Source organism: Nomascus leucogenys, chromosome 5 (assembly GCF_006542625.1).
Source record: "Nomascus leucogenys isolate Asia chromosome 5, Asia_NLE_v1, whole genome shotgun sequence".
NCBI classification, from domain to species: Eukaryota; Metazoa; Chordata; class Mammalia; order Primates; family Hylobatidae; genus Nomascus; species Nomascus leucogenys.
In genome coordinates, this window is record NC_044385.1 from 46,403,918 (window position 1) to 46,422,227 (window position 18,310).

Here is an 18,310-nt window from a genome sequence, read left to right on the forward strand (position 1 = left end):
TACCTATGAATTGCAGTATTAGAGCTGTTTCTTTTTTATAATATCTGAACCTAAAAATCCCACTGAATCCACATTTATAAAAAGGGGAAGGAGAAAAATGTAGAGAGATTTTTTTCCCTCAATAATAATAATACCATTTAAAGCTAGTAATATTGACACACAATATTAATAAACTTAAAAAGTTATTTAACAGTAAGATAGATACTCATTCAGAAATGTTTCAGACTTCCATTTTCCTGACAAGTTTAGGATTCATTCAGTAGGTTAATAGACTATGATCCCCTGCTCTTTATCACAGTTGGGATTTCTGTTGGTAATTTAACTGAAGAATCAAAGATTCAGTGTACTTAAGCAAGCAAGTTATTCCTGTACCTTGTATTGTAACACTTTTAATTTTCCTTTGGTAGCCAAATTTCATAAATTAGATTTCATATGTTAATGGAAAACCCTCCTTCATCTCCATGGTATAAAGCCTGAGTTTGTACCTCTAGGCCCCTAATTGTGTCTGTACCCACCTCAGGTCCATGTATATCCATTGTTCTTTGCCTTCAGCTCTTTGCATTAAGTGTATTGATTGAAAACTATTTGGATATGAACTGACACTTTTAAAAAGTCATTTTTATTTCAAGTCCAAAGGATTGACATAATTCAACAGGGTAACTCTTAGAAACTATATACCTCTGCTAAAATATTCATTCCCCCAAGGAATCCTGAGAAACACTTTTATATAAGTTTTCTAAAAAATAAAATGAAAATACTGTACAGTACAGTTAATGGTAAAAATTGTTTGTAGATTTGGGAACCTTAAAGTTTTCCTTTCTCTTCTTTCCCTTGCTTTTCTTTCAGTAGAAAATGTGCATCAGATGTTTATGTTTAATTGGTTTACAGACTGTCTGTGGACTCTTTTCCTGTCAAATTACCAGGTAATGTCCTTTCACTTAGCGGCTACTTCATATATCTGTAAATGCAGTTTATTCATGCACAGATTATTATTGGATATAACAGTTTCAAATTAACGTTGAATCTTTGGAAATAGGAAAATGCTTGATAGAGTCTAGAATTTTAAGGAAATGGAAATAATTAGCCTCCCCTATATTGCATTATAAGTTAAGTATAAACTTTAAGAAAAATTGTGTATGTACACATTTATGCAATATATTGTAGCATTGGTTCACATTATTTGGAAGGAATGAATAATTCTCGTATTTAAATGGTTGATTTTGGTAGCCACTTTTGAAACTGCATTAAGAGGAACCCTTTAAGATTAGAAAAAAAATCCCAGTCTTTTGAAATAAAGACTTTCAAACTGGTTTAGTAAAATATGTTAGTGACTGTTTTAATGTCACCTTTGTGTTATTCAGTATGTGCCTTAGTATAATGGAAGTGAAACATGTTAGTTACTTTGAAATCATTGGCTCTGGCCATCATCAGCATTGGCATCATTGCCAATTGGCAGCTGTAGGCTAATACATTAAAATAAACTTTCAAGTTACCGGCATTTCAGGCAGTGCAAATAAGTAGGTTCTCCCTCCATGCTACTAAATAGATGGTATCCATAAAACAGTCAATTTTCAGTATTTTAAATTTTGTCTGGTTGTGCAAAATTCAACCAGTACATAACTGTATTGCTACTGGCATGACAGAAGTGTGTGTGAAAACGCAAATGACATGAGGATGGCAGACTGCCTATCACAACCCCTTCCATTAATTTTTGCTCTGACCTCTCTAGAGATTTGGGGATATAGAATTTTATATTTCCTGTCGGGAATCTACTGATGGAGAAATATTTGTCAAGGCATAACCGCTTTCAAAGCACAGTTCTTGCCGCCGTTGCATCACAGCAACATCCGTTTTTCAGCAAATGCATTTCAAAAACGACCTACATGTAAAATATTACGTATTTTTCCCCTGCTGTGTCAATGCTGGATGTGGCTCCTTTGGCACTGTTCCTTGACCTCTCTGATCCGTAGACAACCCCCTCCGCCTGGAGTGGCGGATCAGCTGGAGCCAGCGAAGCGCCCCGCGCGGATGCCCACCTCCTCCCACACCCACCTTGACTCCGCCCCCTCCGCACTTCCCGGGGAGGGCTGGCCGCGGGGCCGCGCGCGCGCCCCTGCTCCGGCGCGTGCTCGCTGGCCTTTTCCCTCCAGTCCAGCCCAGCCGGGGCGCCGCGAGGGGGCGGAGTGGGGTGTGGTGGGCGCGCTCGGGCGGCTCCTGCGCGTTCCCGCCGAGGCAGTGGCGGCGGGAGCGGCAGAGACGGCAGCGGCCGGAGTCCCGTTGCTGAGTCTCACATCCGGGTTCTGGCCGTGACCCAGCTGCGGCCGCCGCGGAGATGTGACCCGGCAGTACGGCAAATATGGCGGAGGTAAGGGAGCGAGCTCCCCCTCCCTGTCCCGGAGCCGGGCGCCCCCGGCCCTGGGCCGGGGAGGAGTGTAGTGGGCCTGGTCAGGAGAGGCCCAGCCCTGCTGGCGCCACTGCCCACCTGTTGTCCGGAACAGGCCATGCTCTGGGCGGGAGCTTCGCCTGGAACTTACTTGGGATGGGTCCGGGGGTAGGAGGAAGCGGAGGCGTACTTGGACTTCGGGGGCAGTTTGAAGGGTAGTGCAGCGTAGTCGTGCGGGGCGAGGGGGAGGGGGCGCCCGCCGGGGAAGGGGTGCCTGTGGCGCAACTTCGCCGGCCGGTGCTAGGGGCCAGGAGAGAAGCTGCTGCTTCCTCTTGCGAAGTTTTTTCCCTTCCTAAGCGAGATGCTGTTGCGCCCTTCCGCGTCACCCCCATCCATTTGCGACTGACATCCAGTCTGTGTTAGTGGGGAAAACGTAAGGCTGACGGCCTTTCATTAACTGTAATTTTCATGATCGTGGTAAAATGCGAGTGGGTAAATTAACCTGGCCAGCCGCAATCCAGCCCTCCAGGTTTGGGGGGAGTCTGCCCATTTATCCAGACAGTTCCGTCGCACGCTCCCCAAGGTACAACCTCTGAGCTGCTTTTCCACCTCCCCCACCACCTTCACTTTCCAGGCTTCCCCCCCCTTTCCAAATCAAGGCTACCCTATTCTTGTCTTCTTTCTCTTCTAATTTTTCTTTAATTGGAGAAGCTTTTTCTTGTTTCTTTTTGCTGGTTTTATAATCAAGTTCGTAAAGCCCCTTTTTTGATTTTACATATTTGGGCCGCAGTTGGCGGGCATACAACTGCTGTTTTATCATTAATCGGAACTAAGTATAAGCTACTGGAACTTTAAATAACTGGAAGTTTAAAAAACGTTTAAAATATCTGAAGTTTTGTGGGGATTTGTTTTGTTTCCTTTTTTCCTTATCCGTGGAAGAATTTCAGTATTCTTTATCCCTGGGAGTTCGAGATGATGTATTTGGATTTTTTTATGACTCCTTTGAAATAAGCCACTGTAAATTTTGATTGATAAGGCATTTCTCTTGTTTGAATTGCCATTTTCACGGTTTCACAGGCACCCCAATACAGATTTAGGAAGGAGGGTGAGATTTTACTGTAGCAGACAGGACTGTTTGCTGCCAGTATTATTTTTAAAACATTCAATATCTCTAATTTACAACTAAATTTAGATCTTAGATTTATTTTCACTTCTTTTGCTCTTGGTGGTTAAAGAATTGTATTTCCAGGCACATGAATTGGAGAACGTAGTACTTTCTGTTTCCCCAAAATGTGACTGCGTTTGTTCCAGTAGACTGAGAATCGGTACCTGGATTTTAGTCCTGGTGAGGTTCTTATTCTTAAGTGTTTCTTTCCTTCATGTTTAAGGAGTTGTGTGTAGCTGGATTTATACATTTTGTCAGTGTCTTCAGTGGACCCCTTTCAGTGAATATCGGATAAGCAGCAATGTGCTGCATAGGTAATGTGGTTTCTTCTCTCCTGGTGTTGCTCAGGATGGTTTGAGCTTTAAGGTGTGTAGTCATATACTAAGGCAAGATATTACTGAAGGAACATAGCTTATACAGAGAAATCTAACTTAAAAAAACTTAAATTTATAATTTCTGTGTTTTTAAAAAATAAATTTTACTGCCGAGGGAACTAAAAGATCTAATATGTAAAAGAAATTATGTTAACTTTTTTGTTTTAAAAATTAAAGATGGTTGCATGATTGTAAGATAAAGGAAAAAATATTTTGATTCACTAATCAGTCATTTCCTAATATTTTCTAATGTATGTTTTAGTTTTCTTAAATATTTTATCAGTTGGAGAATGGAATGTTTTGTAGGAACGCATGGATGGTTCAACTTCAAGAAGGAAAGAACTGGAATTTTGTTTTTATTTGTTTTTAGTGTTTATTTAATGACCTGATATCTTTAAACAATTTATCTTCTATATTCTTCAGTTACTTGTAGATAGTTTCATGTATAGTGAATTGGGGAAGAGTTAGAGGAACTTTCGTGATCTGTGTCCTACAAAAAAATCTAAGGTGAAGAAGTGAAAAGCACAATTGATTTATAGTTTTCCTGGCCTCAGTACTTGAATAATTATGATGATTTTTGAGACCAGTGGTTTTAAAAAATTAGACAAAGGAGAAATGTTTGGTTGGCTTTCACTTTGAGCTCTCAGTAGATTCATTCTTTATGAAGCCAGTATAAAAACGTGATGAAATAATCCAGATGCTGAATTATTGTGCTTTTGATCAAATAAATCTGAGGATTTAAGGATAGCTTGTGAAGTAAGAGTAAGTGCAAAGCAACAGTATATATCTATTTGTTAAATCTGAGGGGGAAAACAGGTTATTGAAGAAGTATGTCTCCAGAGAAAAATGTAGGTATTATGCTTCTCAGCTTAAAAAAAAAAAAAAAAAAAAAAAAAAATTGATGCTTCCTACAAGAGCATGACCCTAACCATGTTTTTCCAGAAAAATATTTATTCTTGAATACAAAGTGCTTTAAATGTGAATAGGATATACTAATTTTTTATATTTGATCTGATTATCTTAGTCCATAATAGGAAGTATATATTGGTTCTTCAGTTGTGATAACATTAAAGCCGTATTTAATGTACTTAGAATAAATGGCATATGCTCCCTTGCTTAATACTTTTTGGCAATATTTCTCATTGCTTATTATCCCTTAAAATTATTTACCAACCTTCTAAAAGGACGCTTTCCTAGTCACACTTAAAGGAAGGAAATTACAGGATAGTTGCAGTTTTACTAACTGCAAAAAATAAGAGGAAAATGAGAGAAAAAATAAGAGGAAGAAATAGTTAATCCTTTGTGTTTTATAAGGAATGTACTAGGGACCTTTGGGAACGAACAATTTGTCTTTTATTTTAGCGTTTGTAAACACGTAAGGGACTTTCTTCTCAAGGAAAAAAATCCATGGCACAATTCAAGACCTATCTTTTCACCTAGGCCACATTTCTGTGGTATAAAGAGAAAATTAATGGATTTGCTTCTTTCTATTTAAGTATTTTAGTACTTTCAAAGACGGTATATAATCTGTTTATTCACATTCACACCTATCTATTCATTTCTCTTTAAAATGGACTCCTTGCTTAGTATTTTTTGAGTGTATTTGGATTTTGTTTTTTAAGGAAGGATTATGTTAAATGTTACTCATGAAAACGTTAATTTCTACTCTAAGCAAAATGTGTTTCACTGCAGTGAATTTAAGCTTCAAATAATTCTTGACACTAATAATGAATTTTTTTTTCGTGTTTATACTTCAGAGCTATTAAGATTTTAAAAGTAGTCAAGATCACCAGTGTTTGAGAGTCCTAAAAAGCTTAATTCAGTGGCAGTTAAGAGTCAGGGTACTTGAATAGGTGGGAAAGGTTTGGTGGGAGAAACAATAAGTGAATTACTTTAAGATAATTCTAGTAAGTGAAACTAACCAGTTTTCTAAATAATTCAGAAATAAAACACTGCCATTGAGCTTAAGCATGTCTTTATGAAAAGTAATCAGCTATCTAGAAATGCCTGCCTGGCTTGACGTTCATTCAAAATTCATTGCAGTAATTAAATTGTTCAAGTACCAGTCATTGCTTGGGGCTCGTTCTGTTTGTCTTATTCTGTGGCTTAGAACAATAACTGTTATTATGTAGGTATGAAATTCATGAAGTAGGACCCCAAAAAAGTGTTTCTGCAAATTGAGATTTTTTTAACAGTCCTAGATTTAAAAAAATAAATTTAAACATACCCCATGCATTTAGCTGCATACTCCTTAGCAGTGTTACGTTTCTAGAGCAATTTATAGTAAAAGTAAAGTTAGGTCTTGAAGAAATCTAAATCTTTTGATCATAGAGAAAATGAAAGTGAGCAGAGAGTTTACGTAGTTTGTCCTAGGTCGTGCAATTCATCTATGGCACAGTTTAGACTGGAACCCAGCCTTCTGTATTCCTAGATTCCTAGTGCTTATTTTCTTTTTCTTTCTTTCTTTTTTTTTGAGACAGGATCTCTCTGTTGCCCAGGCTGGAGTGCAGTGTCGCAAATCATAGCTCACTACAACCTCAAACTCCTGGGCTCAGGTGATCAATCCTTCCCTCACAGCCTCTCAAGTAGCTGGGACTATAGGCATGTGCCATCATGCCTGGCTTTTTATTTTTTGTGGAGACAGGGTCTCAATATGTTGATCAGGTTGGTCTCGAACTTCTGGGCTTAAGTGATCCTCCTGTCTTGTGCTGGGATTATAGGCATGTGCCACTGTTCCCGGTCCTTATTTTCTATGATATCATTTTACTTCTGAATTATTACTACTGTAGTAAATTGCTAATTTTAATTTCAGTACATTCTTAACCTTTTTATACCCCAGAATTCCTGCGAGTAACAACAAAGTTAAGTACCTTAATTTTATTGGAGGAGAGGGATGGTGAGCCCTTGGCACAGTAACCACCTTTCACCCTAAAGTAGGACCCCTAACTCTTTCCAGGCTTCTATCCCCATCTCCATTGCTGTGAGAATCTCTGACTTAGAGTCTACATAACTAAGTAGATGACGGCAATACTTAAAGAAATGGTGGTAGAATTGGTTTGAGGGGAAAAATTTGTTCAGACAGTAATACTCATTGAAAATAAGCTTTTGATTGCCTGGAATAAAAAAATCTAGTAATTACTTCATGTTTTTACTATGTTGTTGTTAGGGTTTTTTTGGTGAAAATAATGGTAATGTTGTAGTTAGTTATTTCTTTACTCTCTCTCAAATTATAGTTTTCTGCTGTATGGGACATTTCCCACCATGTTCTAGAAAAATATAAAAGAGAATTATTTCAGCAAATCTGAGGCATTGAATATTCATTACAACTATTAGCAATTTTATCAACTAAATCATACAAATATGTGGGTGACGGTCAACTTGCTATAAAAGTTACTAGTTTGTTTTTAATTTGTTTTAGCCCATTCATGCTCTGTGTACAGTCTTTCTGTCTCTCTAGTGTTGTTTTCCATCTGAGATAAGATAAATATGTACCCCCGAAACACTGAATTTTTCAAAATTACGGCTTAAAATATAGTAGCAAGTACTAGGTTTTTTTAAAAATCAAAATTTAGAGGAAGAAAATGAAAATGTCTCATAATTCCACAAGATAATCAGTCCCCAGTGACTTTCATTTTAAGAAAGAATGCATAGTGCATGAAAGTGGTTAGAAAAGTTCAACAGTACAGAAACGTATTAAATGAAAAAAGCCTCTTCTCCCTGACCCCATTCCCTAGAGGTAAGTAGTGTTAACAGGTTCTTGTATATCCTTTTGAGGAAAAAAAATTTATTCTATATTATTTCATATTCCAGCCCAGTTTACGCTGTGTTCTACAGTTTTCTTTATACTCCTAATTTTTTTTGCCATTTATTTCTCTATCAGCACAAAGAGATATCTCATTATTTTTAATGGAGTCATAGTGTTCTATTGTTTGGAAGAACTATATATGGAAGAACTATGTATCATTTCTAATCAGCTAACGGATGGACTTTAAATGTTTTTCTAACTTTTTGTTATGAACAACTTTGTGGTAGTGAATGTTATATATATATATATATGTCTTGGTGTCTTTTTTTAAATATATCAGTAGGATAAGTTCATGTTAGCAAAATGATCTCCAGCGTGGTTGACATAACTTATTTCTACTGATAACATTATGAGTACATGTAAAATATATTTTAATACCCAATTTTAAATCATCTTTCCTAAAAGTATTTTTTCTAAAAATAGGTATTGTTATAAATAAGCACTTACTTAGCTTTAGTTTAGTTTAGTTTAGTTTTTTGTTTTTTTGAGGTGGAGTCTCTGTTGCCCAGGCTGGAGTGCGGTGTCGCTTTCTGGGCTCACTGCAACCTCCGCCTCCTGGGTTCAAGCATTTCTGCTTCAGCCTCCCAAGTAGCTGGGATTACAGGTGCTCGCCACCAAATTAAAAAAAAAAAAAAAAAAAAAAAAATTTGTATTTTAGTAGAGACAGCATTTTGCCATGTTGGCCAGGCTGGTCTCGAACCACTGACCTAGGGTGATCTGCCTGCCTTGGCCTCCCAAAGTGCTAGGATTACAGGCGTGAGCCACCGCGCCCACCCTTAGTTTTGTTTTTGTCTCTCCTTTCTCCTTTCTAGTTTATGGTAGTAATTAATGGTAGATGTTGTGGGTTTTCCAGGAAGGTATTGTGAAGATAACAGTTTCTGAAGACTGATAACAGTCTGACATGACAGATGACTACTTGCAGTCACATTTTAAACATACTTTGAACTGATGAAAATCATTTCAAAAAAGAGGCAGGGCGCGGTGGCTCACATCTGTAATCCCAGCACTTTGGGAGGCCAAGGCGGGCGGATCACGAGGTCAGGAGATCGAGACCATCCTGACCAACATGTGTGAAACTCCGTCTCTACTAAAATACAAAAAATTAGCCAGGTGTGGTGGTGTGCGCCTGTAGTCCCAGCTACTCGGGAGGCTGAGACGGGAATCACTTGAACCCAGAAGGCCGAGATTGCAATGAGCTGAGATTGTGCCACTGCATTCCAGCCTGGGCGACAGAGCAAGACTCTGTCTCTCAAAAAAAAAAAAAAAAAAACAGAAGAAGAAAAAAGTGAGGGTGAAGGAGGAGAGAAGTGAAGAGTGAAAAATTTTAGCAGTTATTTCTCTAGAAGGTACAAACCGACACTATAGAAGGTATAGAAGGAAGAGTCAGGGTCTAGACTTCAGGCCTGCCTTCACCACCTACCATGGAACCTTGATCTAGTCAGTGTGTCTCCTTGGGTTTACTAATTTATAAAATGAGGTAGGCGGGGCAGGTATTATTCCTATATTTATGATTATGATCAGCTACCTAGATGCTTTTGAAAATGTGTAGCACTGGGTTGGGCATCGTGGCTTACGCCTGTAATCCTGGCACTTTTGGGAGGCCAAGGCAGGGAGATCACTTGAGGTCAGGAGATCGAGACCAGCCTGGCCAGCATGGTGAAACCCTGTCTCTATTAAAAATACAAAAATTAGCCAGCCGTGGTGGTGCGTGCTTGTAATCCCAGCTACTTGGTAGGCTGAGGCAGGAGAATCGATTGAATCTGGGAGATGGAGGCTGCAGTGAGCCAGTATCATGCCACTGCATTTCTGCCTGGGCGACACAGCAAGACTCCATCTCATCTTCTTTTCTCTTCAAGAAAAGAAAAGAAAATGTGTAGCACTATGTGAATGTAAGCTGGATGTACTATTTTATTTCATATCTAAATAAAAATTACCCTCATTGCACACCCAAACTTCCTATATTAAGATGCTAAACTCACTTGTTATTTTGAAAGATCATCATTTTTGATAATCAGCTATACAAAGGAATGTTTACAGTATGCAATGTTTTCAAATACCAATTTTTTAGAAACTCATCTTTGATTTAATGGGATGTATTTAACTTTAAAGAATCTAATCTCAATCCTACCCCCAAACATATAGAACAGAATTTTATTTTGGAAGTAAAATACTGAAATATGTATGGATATTAAATGTATCTGTAGGCAGACCACTCCTAGTTCTCCGCTTGTGCTAATCTAGATGTGCCTTTAAATCAGTCATTGAAACATTCTGGTATGTCTGACATAATCACTAATGTTACCTTTGAACACTGGGTGTTCTACTCTGTATCAGCTACGCTTACAAATGCTGCTAGTCCTCAAGCATTTGGTATGTTAATCATTGGAAAGTGTTTGCAGCCTTTTTCAGAACTTTAACTATTTACCAGTGAAGCAACAATCGGTTAAGATATTTATTGGCATTCAGTGCTCCTGAGGCCTTTTACAAACTGAAATATATGGACACCATTTACAATTCAAAATCTCTATTGTTAATATCTAATATCAATAAAAATGTAACTTTTATTCTTCGATAAAGTAACTTGTAATTAGAAAGCCGTGTTTTGTTTTGTTTTTTTTTTTTGAGATGGAGTCTCGCTCTGTCGCCCAGGCTGGAGTGCAGTGGCGCAATCTCGGCTCACTGCAAGCCCCGCCTCCCGGGGTTCACACCATTCTCCTGCCTCATCCTCTCTGAGTAGCTGGGACTACAGGCGCCCACCACCACGCCCAGCTAATTTTTTTTGTATTTTTAGTAGAGACGGGGTTTCACCGTGGTCTCGATCTCCTGACCTCATGATCCGCCCGCCTCGGCCTCCCAAAGTGCTGGGATTACAAGCGTGAGCCACCGCGCCCGAGAAAGCCGTTTTTTAAATCAGAGAACTGTTAAATGGAATAATTATTCCAATGTTCATAAGTCTTATTTTGTGTGGGTAGTGAGCCTAGGATTAGATGAAGATGATCATTAACATTGCTTGTAGCCTTACAGAGAAGGTTGTGCCTACAGTTGGGAAGTATAACTGCGTGAAACACAAGTGGATTAATATTTTAGAATATTGATTTACTATGTAATAATTTGTGTGGTGGTTAACTCCATTTTGAACCAGAAATATGTAGCTCTGCCCAAAAGATGTTAAGCAAGCTGGAAACCCTTTTTGTGGTTGCATTACTCTTGCCATGTCACCCTACTCTCCAAGCTTCCCATTAGAGGAATGAGATTTAAAAGCAGCACTGTATTTACTGTGTTCTGTCAGAGTAACTTTAAAATAATGATAGTGGTGTATCACTGGAATATACAATACTGGTTATTGTCAGATTTTTGCTAGACAATGCTATAGGAAGGAATTATTCTCTTATAAGAATTTAACAGAAAAAGTAGGACCTTTGAAAAAGTGTGCCACAAAAGAATGTGAGTCACCATATGGAATCTAGAATCCCATACTTACTACAATTACGTAATATGTACAGTTTTAAAAACAGAAATTTTAATACCTTATAGGAATTTGTCTTAGACACATCGTTTTTGAAAAATAGAGATTTTCCCTCTTTCCTTTTTTCTTCTTGCCTCTCTTCCCCATTACTTAGCAGAAATAAAATATTGCAAGATCCCTATCTTTCTTTTGCTAGTGCTTTTGGCCTCCCACCATCTGTATTTTCTAATGGGCATGAAATAGATACTTCTGAATGAATTGGTGAAGTTTTAGTTCATGTTATTTGAAGCATCTTTTGAGTTTTTAATATTTGGTTTATAGGAGTCTTATGTTTGTAGATGATTTGTTTATAATTGTGGATTAACTGAACTAAGATAAAACACAACTGTGCATTGTCAAGCAGTAACATTACTAAAATAAGTTGCTACCAATTTTATCTTTACATTTTCAAGTTGTTTGTGGTTAAATTTATGACAGGTAGAATGGTAGAGTGGAAGGAGCATTATAATTGGAAATCTGTGTAGTCTTGCATCAGATAACCTAAACTCTATAGGCTTTAGCTTGAATGCTCGCTAATTCTGTTATAACTTAAAAATATATTGTTTATCTGTAAAGTTAACCTAATATAGTATTTGGTGCTTAAATAGAATTTTAATTTTTCCTTTTGCTTTTTTATTTGAGATAATGTCCTAAATTGTTTCTGTCTCCCATCTTACACTCACTTTTTTTAAGTCGGAGACCAGCTTGATAGCAAACTTTGTGCATAGTTCTGTGTTGATAGGAGAAAATCTATTTCAGAAAATTCCAAGATCTAAAATCATACTACTTAAACCACATATGTTATGAAGCCCACATGTATCTTTAAAATCTGAATTCTATATTATTGTCTTTATTTCTGGATTCAGGAGTGTTTGGAATTTTTCTTTATGCTTAAATATAATGAAAGGGAAGTGATTATATGGGAAGTTTTAGTTTGTCTTAGAAAATGCAGACATTAAAACTAAAATGCAGACATTAAAACTTACTATAGTTTTTGGCATCATAGTAGTCATTGAATAATTTCGGTAATGGTTGTGAAGATACATTATACAGAAATACTAATTTTTCCTCTTTTCTCCCCTTCTCAGCCATCTGTTGAATCTTCAAGTCCAGGTAAGTATTTTCCATATTTTTTATAATTTCTATTTGAGTAACATTTGTCCTACTAGTTGCATAAAGACTAGAGGAGTTAGACTATTATCTGACTTGCTTTTCTTCTGGATGCTTCTTTTCTCTGGGGAAAAAGAAATGGATGAAATGTTTGACTGCCCATGAAAGTACAGGTGAGGCCACTGTGATTTCATCCTAAAAATGACTATTTTTGGGTTTTCTTTTTTTTTTGGTGAGTTGCCATATGTATTTCTCACAGTTTTGCATTATTGTTTGACTTGTAGTATATATATAAAGTGTGCTTTTTAAAAAGGAATCATTAGCTTAGAAATATTTGCTTGTGTAGGGATTTCAAAGTATTTTTATTTGAGAAAAAATTGTTAGTGCATTACAGAGGGAGGGGAAAAAGAAAGTAAGCAAAAGATTCAACAAGTGAATATTTAATGTAAATAAGGAATATTCTAAATAAGGAAATCATTCTTAGATTTGAATAGGATCAAGTTTTATGTTCTGACTACACATCTAGGATTTTTGTATTCTTTCTCAAATACAGTACATATTCATTTTTTCCTAACTTAGAGATTGCAAACCTGTGATCTTTGAATCAGATCTGTGCCACAAATTTTTTTTTGTTTGGCCACTGTAGTGATCTTTAAAAATAAGAATATTTTATATATGAAATCTGGATTTAGGGTTCCCATGGGCTGGCACCACTGGGTACAGTAGTTCTACATGGCAGTAATTCATTGGAGTTGAAGCAGTGAGGAAAGAGTCAAGTACTAGTCTTTTATCCTCAGTGTCCAGTGACTGTCAAGAGAAATGGGACTGCCTTTTGCATGGGATATGTGGGTTAAAGAGTAGTCCAATACAGAAGAGTGAGAAAATGAACCCTCTGAGGCATAGTAATGTTTTATTTGAAAACATCTCACATGTATTGAATACTTAGATATGATGTATTCTGTATTACTGAATTTTCCAGATTATTGAAGCAATCACCTTTCTGTGTTTAAAGTTTTAGGAAGAAAGCTTTTAAAAATGCTTAACATAAGATAAGCCTGTTTTCATGGTGCAAGGTCCTTTCTATGAACATGAATCATTGGACTCTGAGGGTGGGACTAGATCACATCTACATCCCTTTTAAATGACTAGTGTGCTTAGTTGATGTTGATTTTGTCCTTTTGATTTCAGCTGAAATCATCTTACTCTTTTTAATATGCTTGAGAGTAAAGTACATTAGGCTTTGTGCATTTCTGTAACTCAATTTTTTTTGAACTTTCTGTTTTATAAGTATATCCTGGATGGTTAAGATTGGGAGTAATCTGGTCTTAGATAAGTGTTAGATCACCATATTCATTTTTAGGACGTGGAATTATTTCCGATTTTTTTTTCAAACAGAAGTTGTTTTCATAGAAAAAATAGATCCTACTTGTTTTTTATAGTATTGTGATATTGCAGATAAAATTGAGATTTAGATATTTCTGATGAATTTTTGAGGCATTCATCCGATAGTACATAGATACATAAAATAATTACTCAGCAAGCGATATTAGTAATTGGCTTTCTCAGTTTCCATTACATTTGAATCAGCCTAGGCTGAACTGGAAGAATAATGGAGTTTGAAGAATACAAATGTTGGCCAGGCGCGCAGTGGCTCACGCCTGTAATCCCAGCACTTTGGGAGGCTGAGACGGGTGGATCACTTAAGGTCAGGAGTTTGAGACTAGCCTGGCCAACATGGTGAAATCCCGTCTCTTCTAAAAATACGAAAATTAGCCAGGCATGGTGGCACATGCTTGTAATCCCAGCTACTTGGAAGGCTGAGGTGGGAGAATCCTTTAACCTGGGAGGTGAAGGTTGCAGTGAGCTGAGATCATGCCATTGCACTCCAGCCTGAGCTATATAGTGAGACTCCTTCTCTCAAAAAAAAAAAAAAAAAAAGTCTTTGATAGCTTTGCTACTTGTTGAATACTTAACAGATTGAATGTTTATATTTCTTTAGCTTGTTTTCAGACTGAAATAGATCTTTTGAGTTAGACAGTATTTGTCATTTGAGGCTTCTGCCCAGGGCAGTGTTTATTGTTCTTATCAATAATGTTAATTACAGTCAGTTATAAAAGTTGGTAGAGAAAATTAGGAATAGTCATGTAAAAAATTTTTCAGTCCCCTGGTGAAAAGGCTATATATCCTTTGTAGCATCTGTACTTTGCAATCAATGCTAGTAATAATAGTCACATGACCACATTAATTGCTTTGTCTTTAGTCTCCACCAGTGTAAGCCAAAGTAGAGGCACAATGTAAGGCTTTTTACCTGTAAGACTAGTAGCCATTAGAGGTGGGGAATTAATGGAGGTGAAGATAATTTAAAAAGTGATTAAATGAGTAGACATGATACAAACTGAATTTACCTTTGAAAAGATGTAAGGTACCTTTCCTGCAGTAGGATAGGATTTCATGACAAAGCAGTGACATTTGCCTAACTCTGATGCAAAATACTTAATTTATACAAAGCACCAGACTCATTACCCCTAATGATTTATTATTGGGATTTTTTTTTTTTTCCCCTAGGAGACACCCTAATGGTGGGCCTAGCTATTGACAAGAATAAGATGGTTAGTTGGTTCTAAGGAACAAGGCAAAAAGAAGTCAGATAAAACAGGTCAGATCAAGGAAAGAGAAAAACTGAAAATTGAAAGTTTATAGAAAAAAGCATAGTGTGCATTAGCGAAAGGAATTGGAGTGAGACAGGAAGTAGTTCACCTACACTTTGTTATTTGATATAATAAGGGAGTGAAATGGCAAGTCTTCATATATAATTGGCTTTGCAAATAATAACAAAATGAACTTAAGGTGAGTTATAACACATGCTTTGATGCTGTATACCTATGAACTTGAATTTTTTTAAAAGTCAATAGAGTATAACAAGTATAACAAGGAATTAAGCATAATTATTTTTGATAATACCTGTGTCTAATTGCAATTATATTCTGATTGGGATAATAGTATACAAAGGGATGATGTGGGGATTTTTTAGGGTCTTTCTGCCTACAACGGAGAAAAGTATAGCATCATTTGTAGGGATACATGATTACTGACTACTCAGTATCCCAGAAGATTCCTGGGTGAACTGAAAAGTTTGAGGAGAGTTTTTTCTTGAAAACTCAGAAGAGAAAAGGATTGGGACAGAAAACTACACCTATATTAATGTTTCTCAAATTGTGCTCCTATGGAACCCTTGTGTCCATTCCCTCAAGCAGTACTAAGATGCACTGCTAAAATTGCACTGAGCTTTTCTTAATTTCTGGAAGAAAATTAAGATAATATGCTTTTCTAAATGTTTTTCTAAATTATTCTAAAACTTTGAAAAGTGTTAATAACTTATTTTTACTATAATCTGATATAAGGTATCTGACTTGGCATATAATTACGTTTTTAGTTATTTTCTATTTAATATCAGTTCCTTTCCTTTCCTCCTTTCCTTTCCTTTCCTTTCGTTTCCTTTCCTTTCCTCCTTTCCTCCTTTCCTCCTTTCTTTTTTGAGATGAGGTCTCACTGTGTTGCCCAGGCTCATCTTGAACCCGTGAGCTCAAGCAATCCTCCTGCCTTGGCCTCCTGAAGTGCTGGGATTACAGACATGAGCCACTGCGCCTGGCCTAATATTAGTATTTTCTAATGCTTCTGAAAGGGCACAATGATGTTAAGTGCTTTGCCATGTGACCTGGCTTGCATTCACTCATCTTAGTACATAGACTCTCCTTAAGTATTCTTTGAGGCAGTATACTAAAATAATTTACAGGAGGCTTGGAGTCCAATAAAAGCATAGGTGTTGGGATTAGTATACTCAGGATTCAAATTCCGTCTTTGCCATCTACTGGCTTTGTCAGTTTAGACTTGCTACTTAAAATCTCTAAGCCTTGAGTTTTTATTTTGTTTTTTTTTTTCCTCTTTAAATGGGATGATAATACCTACTTTGTAGGATTATTTGAAGATTAATTGAGATAATGTATATGACGTGCTTGAACATACTATCTGGCATATAGTAAGCACTCAAAAAAATGATTCTTTTGAAAATTGTTGTGAGTAACTGAAGAACCCTAAGCTTTGAGCACTCCCTTATTCATAATAGTCAGATTTTCAAGAAGTCAGCTCTATCTCTTTGCTTTACTTATTGTTTATCTTTCTGGAGTGAAATGAAAGAATAGGTACATCTATTAATGTCTAACCACCAACAGTTAAAACTTTAAAAATTGCTAATTTTTTCAGTGTTCAGTAACTCATTTGTTTATTAGTAAACAATGCTTTTGCAAATCTAGGTCCACATTGGCAGTAGTAAAACTTGGGGATATTTTACATAGTCTGTAAAATATCCCCAAGTTTTACTACTGCCAATGTAGTACAATATTTTACAGACTATGTATGCCCAGCCTTTGCATTCTACTATTACAAAGCTTGACCCTATAGGGTTCAGCAGTATTCCCTAACCGCATGTCAGTTAGACATGTTTATTAGACTAGATTATTTTTAATGCCTTTGATAAGAGTTCTCTATGTAGTTTTAATAAATTTTGCTCTTCTACTCAGTCTTTTGCGTTATTTCTGATCAAAATCCACTAAGTTAAGGACAGCTACTCAAAATATTAGATTTTTTTTTTTTCTTTAAAGTCAGGGCCTCACTCTGTCTCCCAGGCTGGAGTGCAGTAGTGTGATCATGACTCACTGTGGCCTTGACCTCCCTGGCTCAGGCACTTCTCCTGCCTTAGCCTCCTGAGTAGCTGGGATGACAGGCACACAGCACCACACCCAGCTAATTTTTAAATTTTTTGTAGAGACAGGGTCTCATTTTGTTGCCCAGGCTGGTCTCAAACTCCTAGGCTGAAGTGATCCTCCCTTCTTGGCCTCGTGAAGTGCTGGGATTAAAGCATGAGCAACCACATCCAGCCACTAGAATGTATTTTCAAGGAAGTACTTCTAGAATAATAATATTTGAGTGCAGCTGTGTCTTCACTAGACTGTGTATTCAGATGACTGTATATTTCGCATGACTATACAGTCATCCCTCGATATCTGTGAACCTCCCTCGGATACAAAAATTGTGGATGCTCAAATCCCTGATACAAAATGGTATAGTATTTGCGTGTAACCTATGCACATTTCTCTTATATGCTTTAAATAATCTCTGGTGTGTGTGTGTGTGTGTGTATATATATATATATAAAATACCTAATATAGGTAAACGCTATGTAAATAGTTATACTGTGGTGTTTGGGGAATAATGACAAGGAAAAACGCCTGTACATGTTGAAGACAGAGGTTTTTTTGGTTTTCTTTCCTCTGAATATTTTCAATCTGCTGTTGGTTGAATCCACAGACACAGAAGCCATGGACATGGAGGGCTGACTTACAGTCTCCTCATGGGCCAGAGGAGTTCATACTCATTGGTTCTATCAAACATTAATCAAATGGTTAAGAATTGTGATTTTTAGGGCCAGGTACACCTGTAATCCCAGCACTTTGGGACCCCAAGGCAGGATGATTGCTTGAGCCTGGGAGTTCAAGACCAGCCAGGGTAACATAGCAAGACCCTGCCTTTATCAAAAAAATATTTAAAAATTAGCTGTGTGTTGTGGTCGTAGTCCCAGCTACTTTGGAGGCTGAGGTAGAAGGATCGCTTGACCCTAGGAGGTTGAGGCTGCAGTGAGCTGTGATTGTGTCACTGCACCCCAGCCTGGGACAGAGTGAGACCCTGTCTCGAAGAAGAAGAAAAAAAAGAATTGTGACTTTTTTCCACACGAAAAGCCTGTTCTTATTTGATATGACCATTTATTATTTACAACTTGTTTTATATTTATAACATTATAAACACTTTTAAAGCTATAAACATTTTCCTCCCATTTTGCTGTTGTAACTATTAAAAAGCAATACATAATAGTTGCTGTGCGTAGCTTTTTCTTGGTACTTTTGACTTACATCCA

The 18,310-nt window shown here is 37.1% G+C and overlaps 1 protein-coding gene across 15 annotated transcripts in view; it reads left to right on the top strand.

The window, feature by feature from the left end:
- The window catches only part of MIER1 (MIER1 transcriptional regulator), a 63,085-nt gene that overhangs the window by 3,701 nt on the left and 41,074 nt on the right, over positions 1 to 18,310 (top strand). For 4 of the 15 annotated variants that reach the window (XM_030812983.1, XM_030812989.1, XM_030812985.1 and 1 more), the window contains exons 3-5: positions 850 to 923; positions 12,321 to 12,345; positions 12,479 to 12,515. In XM_030812983.1, coding sequence (XP_030668843.1) covers positions 850 to 923; positions 12,321 to 12,345; positions 12,479 to 12,515 — 136 coding nt within the window. Of the gene's footprint in view, positions 1 to 846; positions 924 to 2,134; positions 2,366 to 3,583; positions 3,729 to 12,320; positions 12,346 to 12,478; positions 12,516 to 18,310 lie in introns of those variants that run through there. The other 11 variants (XM_003265204.4, XM_012506617.2, XM_030812988.1 and 8 more) reach the window with 6 other exon arrangements.